At 65.0% G+C, this 6,768-nt stretch overlaps 1 protein-coding gene across 1 annotated transcript in view; it reads right to left on the reverse strand.

Annotated features, from left to right (window-relative positions):
• Nucleotides 1-2,551: 2,551 nt before the first annotated feature.
• The window catches only part of ARHGAP9 (Rho GTPase activating protein 9), a 6,161-nt gene continuing 1,944 nt past the window's right edge, over nucleotides 2,552-6,768 (reverse strand). Inside the window, exons 3-16 of the mRNA XM_010571507.1 lie at nucleotides 6,688-6,753; nucleotides 6,382-6,492; nucleotides 6,250-6,311; nucleotides 5,546-5,633; nucleotides 5,281-5,376; nucleotides 4,821-4,919; nucleotides 4,604-4,721; nucleotides 4,402-4,515; nucleotides 3,764-3,862; nucleotides 3,597-3,674; nucleotides 3,417-3,470; nucleotides 3,191-3,325; nucleotides 2,986-3,091; nucleotides 2,552-2,732 (exon numbers count right to left, since the gene is read on the reverse strand). Coding sequence (XP_010569809.1) covers nucleotides 2,552-2,732; nucleotides 2,986-3,091; nucleotides 3,191-3,325; nucleotides 3,417-3,470; nucleotides 3,597-3,674; nucleotides 3,764-3,862; nucleotides 4,402-4,515; nucleotides 4,604-4,721; nucleotides 4,821-4,919; nucleotides 5,281-5,376; nucleotides 5,546-5,633; nucleotides 6,250-6,311; nucleotides 6,382-6,492; nucleotides 6,688-6,753 — 1,407 coding nt within the window. The remainder of the gene's footprint in view (nucleotides 2,733-2,985; nucleotides 3,092-3,190; nucleotides 3,326-3,416; nucleotides 3,471-3,596; nucleotides 3,675-3,763; nucleotides 3,863-4,401; nucleotides 4,516-4,603; nucleotides 4,722-4,820; nucleotides 4,920-5,280; nucleotides 5,377-5,545; nucleotides 5,634-6,249; nucleotides 6,312-6,381; nucleotides 6,493-6,687; nucleotides 6,754-6,768) is intronic.

The raw sequence follows: 6,768 nt of genomic DNA on the forward strand, positions 1-6,768 counted from the left end.
GTACCACTCTACCCCTGTTCTTAAATCCTTACTGGGGTGGGGACTATGCCAGGGGGCTTTGCCCTTGGACAAGGAGGGCTGTGGGAGGCAGAGATTGGGGGGGCACAGCTTATCTGGGTGTTGCAGAGTAGGAGACCTCTGGGACCCCCACATTCCATGGGATGCAGCCCATGGGATGCCAGGGCACAGCTTGCATGGGATGGTTATGCAAAGGGAGGATCTGTGGGGTGGCATCAGACTCCCTCCCCCAGTGCACCCCAATTGCAGGGGGGATTGGACACTTCTCCGATACCACTCTGTGGCTGCCTGGTATGGGGCAGAGCAGCTGGTCTTCTGGGAGGGAACTCGCACTTTGGGGCCTGTGAGAAGAGCGCGCTCTTGTGCAAGGGTGCGTGTGCAAGAGCATGCATACAAGAGTGTGCGTGCGAGGGGTCACGCGCAGATGAGGCAGCAGGAGTGGGGCTTGAGTGTCCCTGGAGGGGAGAGGGTCTTGTGAGTGCAGTGGGGGCTCCCAACCTCTTTCACACCCCTTCACCATACCCAGTGTCCCAGGCTAGCTCCAGGCCCAAGTCCTTGTGGTACCCTTTGCCTGTGGGGCTGAGGGGGGACTGCTGCACCCCCCCTGACACAAGGTGTGACCCGAGCAGGGTGGGGGTCCCCTGGTGGTAGGGGCTGCTGGCCTTGGGCACTTTCTCACGGGCAGATGGGGAGCCTGGGGCGGGCAAGGGCTGGATACAGGAGCTGAGCTCTACCTGTGCCCTCTGTCACCCCGGGGTGATCGAGGGTGAGGGCAGCAGGGGAAGGAGGTATCGGGGGTGCCCAGGGGTTTAGGTGCTGGGGATTTGGGCTGTCTGTCCATCTCCACCATCACTGCCTTTGACTACCTGCTTCCTTCTGCTCCAGCTCTGACACCTGACAATGCCACCGAGAATGGGCCAAGCCAGGTCGTTGTCCTCCCAGCACCCCAAGTTGCCCTGGGCAGAGCCCTGCTCTCAGCACCCGAGGTCTATGAGGAAGGGGCACCTGGGAGCCCCCTACCCAGCCAGGTATGCTGAGGGGTCAGGGCTAGGGGAGCTGTGTGGTGGTCAGAGGGGGCCCTGAGCTGCTGTCTCATTGCAGGCGGGGAGTTGGGGCAGGGAGGACGGGGTGATGCTTCCCCTGTGCCTGGTGTGGGAAAAACCAAGTCCTGGCACCATATGCACATCCACAGTCGTGAGCCCACATCACCCTGCCCCGTATCGTGCATCCATCACCTCTGTACCCTCCCTTCCATCACTCTGAGCCTGTCTGAGACTCATAGCATGAGGTCCCCACTCCCTAAAAAACCCCATCCCCTACACCCTTTTCTGCCCCTGGGCCACCCCCCAGCCCCTGCCCAGTGCCTTTGAACCACTCTCCTCCAGGCAAGCAGCCCTGCTGTTGTGCTGACTGCTAGAAATGCTTCTCCCACTCCAGCTCCTACACCACCCACCTGCACACCTCCTGGTGTCTCCTGGGACACCCTCCACCCTCTGGGACCCCCACCTAGCCCAGGATGGGACCCTTGCACTGGGATGCCTGGGGGTTTCTAAGGCTATATGACACAGGCACCAGCCACCACTCAGAGCCAGGGCTGCCCTGTCACACCAGCAGACCCCCCCTGGGCATCAGTGGGTCCCTCCCAGACCCTGATGAGCCTCTGGATCAGTCCCTGCCCAAAGCAGGGCTGGTGTCTCCCTGGGAGCCCCCCGGGATCCAGCTGTACCCCCCTGGGTTCTGTGCCTCCCAAGTCTCCTGTGTCTCCCCTTCTGCCTCTTCTTGCCTGGAGCTCTTGGGCCCCTGCCTGCCCTCCACCTCCTGCCTGCCCTGGACCAAGAACAGATCCAGTGGACGCTGCTGCCTGGGAACTGGGAGTTGCTGGTGCAACTGGTGAGCAGGAGTCTGGGGGACACACAGGGATGGGAAACTGGGAGACACAGGGAGGCCCTGGGAGGGATGGTGACCCTGATGGGGCATTTTGACAGCTCCCATAGACACTGACTGTTGCTTCCTGCAGGCAGGAGTCCTGGTGGTGGTGGCCACCTTGTGGTCTGCAGGGGCTGGTGGCGGCTGCAGCAGTGTGCAGGCACCCCAGGGCACTCCCCGGAGAGACACCCAGCCCTGGTATGGCCGGATTCTGCTCTGGCACTGGCTTTGCCAGCAGAGCCGGGGGCCTTTCCTGGGGGGGATCTGACGGCAACAGATATGTATTTAATGAATGGTGGAAATAAATCAGCACTGTAATGACCTTGGGGAGGTGTACGGGGCACGGCAGGGGGCAGAGAGAAGGGCATTTGGGGGCTGCCATATGCGTGGATGATGACGTTCTCTGGGGAGGCAGTGGGAGATGGGTGGCTCTTGGTGCCACAGATGCCCCCAACCCTGGTCAGAGCAGGAGGTACTGGTAGTCCCAGGGAAGGTGCCTGTTTACTGCAGAGTTGAAGGTACATGGGGCAGGGAGGACTGGGGGGGCAGGAAGGGGCACTGGCAGCCAGAGCACCCATACCTGACTTGGGGGGGCAGGGGACCAGGCTCAGGGGGGCGCAGGGAAGATGCGGTCAAAGTGTGCCAGCAGCAGCTCCACGGCCTTGTTCTGCTGGGCCATGCCCGCCGCCAGGCTGCCCGGCTCCCGCTCCGGCCGCAGCAGTGTTGGCCCAAACACGATGCCGATGTTCTGGCGTGTCATGCGGTTGACATCTACCCGCTCCATCACCCTGGGAATGTGCAGGGTTGGAGGGTGGTCCCATGCATGCCATCCGCCCAGGCCTCCCTCCATCACCCCAGGGGGTCCATGTGCCAGGGCTTCATCACTGGCATGCCCTGATCCTTCCCCCACCTCCCCGGCATACCAGGGCCACCCTATATGCCCCCCAGCTACCCCATACTACCCCATAGCCCATCCATCTGTGGGGCAGCTCTAAGCCCATTCCACAGCCACCCCCAGCCCAGGAGTGGCCCTCCCCTTACCGGCAGAGGTGAGCCAGGAGGTAGCGCAGGGTGGCATAGTTGACGGGGGGCAGGCTCTTCACCAGCTCAGCCACCCGCTCCACCTGCTCCTGGGGGTCTGGCAGCTCTGGGGGGGAAACACAGCAGTCAGACACAGTGGCTCCCCTGCCCCCCAACACCCATATCCTGGGGATGCCAATGGAGAGCACTGCAGGGGGGCACTTACTGATAGCTTCAATGAAAGGGTTGAAGAACTCGTAGGGCACTAGGGGCTCGGGCAGCTCCCGGAAAAAAAGCTTGAGGGCACCGGTCACCACGTGGACATCGCTCCACTCGGGGTCTGCCAGGCTGAGTCGCTCCTCTGGGAGGAACAGGGGAAGTCAGCTTGCGCCTGGGCCCCCCAAGGCCCCAGCACCGCCAGGGCCACCCCCTGCCCAGCCACCCCAGCTGACCTTGGCACAGCTGCTCAGGGAAGACATAGCGTCCGTCCGAGGTCACGGCTCGCTCTGTGGGGACAAAGGAGGGCTCACGGGGGGAGAAACCGCCTTCCCCTATCCGTGGGCATATGCTCCAACACAGTTCCCCTGTCCCCTCCCCAGCACCCCCATCCTGTGCCCCTCCAGTCTCCTCACCCCGGTCCACGGCAAAACGCAGCTTCTGGATCACAGACAGGTTCCCATTGACCCGGTAGATCCCGTCAACATCAAGGCCTGGGGACAATGACGGGGGCGAGACATGGTGGGGGAAGTCCGTGCCAGCTCGGGGGGGCATGCTGGCTTGCCGGCTGGGACGACCTTACCTCTCTCCTCAACGGCCTCCACACAGAGCCGGACGAAGCGGGGCACTGTGGTGCTCTCCCGCTGGCACAGGGCATCCAGGCGGCACCCGAACACCTGGTCTGGGAGAGGGCTGCGCTGGGGCAAACTGGGATGGGGGAGCACTGGGACTTGGTGGGGGGCAAATGGGACTGGGAGCAGGGTACAGGGACCAGGAGGGAATGCTGAGGACTGGGAGGGTGGTGGTGAGGGCAGGGACGGACACCAGGACTGGGAGAGGACACTGGGACCAGGAAGGGATACTGGACTGGAGGGAGACACTGGGACCGGTGGGTGCACAGAGACCGAGGGGGGGATTCTGGGACTCGGGGCAGGGGGTGGAGGAGAGACACTGGGATCAGGAGGGGGACAGGGACCAGGAAGGGATGCTGGGACTTGGGAGGGACACTGGGACCCATGGGTGCACAGGGACTCAGGGCAGGAACACTGGACGGTGGGGAGGCACTGGGACCCACTGGGGACAGGCAGCCAAGGCTCAACAGCTCTCAGGCACCCTCTTCCTCTCCCACTTTGGGGGCAGAGGGAGGCTGTGGGAGGGTTTGGGGAGGTCCCGAGGGTGTGGTGGGACTTAGCAGGAGGTCCCACAGCTGGGGAGTCCCACCTCGAATGAGCCCCTTCTCCTGCAGGCTCTGGAGCGGGGGCCGCTTGATGATGAAGCGCCTCAGCTTGCTCTTCACCCGCTTCTTCTCTGAGGCATCGGGGGTGTGGGGGGCACCTGGGGGCACAGTGGGCCCAGAGTGCGGTCATGGTCACAGTCACACCAGCCCCGAGGCCGGCTCCCCCCCTCGGCCCCCCAGCCCTACCTGGAGCCCTGGCCCCCTCAGTGACCCGCGGTGCCTCGTCCTCATCCCCGCTGAGCTCCCCCCCGGTGTCCCCGCGGTGCAGCCAACCCACAGGCACGTCCACAGGGTTCTCCAGGTCCTGTGGGAGGGTGGCACGGTGGTCAGCGATAGTTGGGGATGCCAACAGGGCTGGGGGCAGCCATGGAGCACTGCCTCCTCCCCCCCTCCAGGCACTCACCAGCCGGCGGATGACCCCCCGGATAGCCCGGGACCACTCCTGGATGGTGGCCTCTTGGTCCGACTGCAGCAGGAACTCGTTACCCGTCACAGTGCGGAGCTGGCAGGGGGGGCAGCAGGATGGGGGGGGGCAGAGACCCCTGGGGACCCCTACAGGGGTCAGGGGGACCCAGGCACTCCAGGGGTGCCCTACTCCCTCCCCAATGGTGGGCTCCAGGGGTGCCCCTAACCCAAGGGTGTCCCTATGCCCCCCACCCACACCCCAGGAGAGTATATGAGTGGCACCCCTTCATCCCATTTTGGGGGTTCCTGTACATGCTGGGCGCTGGGGTCCCCTTCTCCATGGGCTGCATCTAGGAGGATCCCTTTGATGCTCGGACCATTATGGAGAGCCCCATGTCCCCAAGGCTGTGCACTTGAGGCACTCCCACATCCAGAGTCTGGGGTCCCAACCCACTCACATGGATGACGTTCTTCTTGCTGGAGAGGTCACGGGCCCAATCCAGGGCAGCCCCCCGCAAGTCCACGCTGCTCTCGGGACAGCTGCTGGCAGGGCACTGGGGGGGCACAAGGCATCACAAGTGTCCTGTCCCCCTTGTGTCTCCACAGCACCCCATATTCCTCCACAGCTCTCTCTGCCTGCTGTCCCCACTGTCCCCCCCATACCTCCCCACGCTCTGGCATGCCCCCACACTCCCAGCCCACCCCCGTGCCCCCCCCACTCACCCAGGCAGTGGGTGCCGGCCCCTTGGACTCCTTGTAGAAGATGAGGCTGTTCCCGGCCAGCACCACCCAGGAGACCCCCCAGCTCTTCCTGGGGGCAGCAGGTGAGGGACACCCCCAAACCCTCCCCAGCCAGGGCTGGGGGCAGGTTTGGGTGCCCCCTGCCCTAGCAGATCCCCACACAGGCCCCAGGCATCATTTGGGCGCTGGCAGCACCCCAGATCCGCTCCCTCACCCCCAGCCTGGCACGGCCAAAAGTGCCTTTGTGTGCCAGGGACATCGCTTGTCTGGAGCCCCTCAGCTGTGAAGAGTCATGGGCCAGGCTGGACCCCCCCCCCCCAGGCTGGAATGCCCACCCCCAGCTGGCACAGCCCCACCTGGCATAAACTCGCCCCTACCCAGGCTGGCATGGCCCCCTCAGCTTGGCAAAACCCCTCTGCTCAAGTGGGGACCCCCCAAAAATCTGGCATGCCCCCCCCAGACTGACAGAGAGCCCTTGCTTCAATATGAGCCTCCCCAAGCCTGGCACAGCACCCCCTGCAGGGATCCCAGCCTGGCACAGCCCCCTGCACCAGGACCGACCCCCCCCCCCCCCGGGACCCCAACCTGTCACAGCCCCCCTGGAGCAGGACCACAGCCCCCTGCCACCGGGAACCCCCTCCCAGGACCCCAGCCTCGCCCAGCCCCCTCCCCACCCCAGCCCCCACCTGAGTTTCCTTCCACCCTCAGCGATCTTGGTCCTGTTGAGCTGCCCGGCCTTCTGCACCTCCTGTGAGGACAGGATCAGTGCCGCCCCTGCTGCCCCCCCGCAGCGCCCCCTGACCCCCGACGTAACTCACAGTGGGCAGAGTGGGGATGCAGGGCGGGGGCTGGGCCGGGGCCAGGGAGGGCTGGGGGGCTGCTGCCTGGTCCTCCAGGCTGTGGTGGGCGAGGGTCCGGCCGTGGCTCACCTGCTGTGGGGGGAGAGCATGGGGGGGCACAGCCCAGGCCCTCTGTGGTGCCCCCCCCATACCCTTCCCAGTGCCCCCCGTTATCCATCCATGCCTTGATCCCCCTCCCATACCACCCAGTGTCCCCCCATCCTCCCTCCTCTCCAGCCCCCTCCCATCCTGCCCCCCTCCCTGTGCCCCTGTCCCGGATCTCACGGTGCCACCGGGAACCCCAGCATCCCTGGAGCTCCAGCGTGCCGTGGTCCTGGGGGGCTCGGCGGGGGGGGGGCCGCCCCC

This window comes from Haliaeetus leucocephalus, unplaced genomic scaffold, assembly GCF_000737465.1.
Source record: "Haliaeetus leucocephalus isolate CR32 unplaced genomic scaffold, Haliaeetus_leucocephalus-4.0 Scaffold336, whole genome shotgun sequence".
Classification (NCBI taxonomy): domain Eukaryota; kingdom Metazoa; phylum Chordata; class Aves; order Accipitriformes; family Accipitridae; genus Haliaeetus; species Haliaeetus leucocephalus.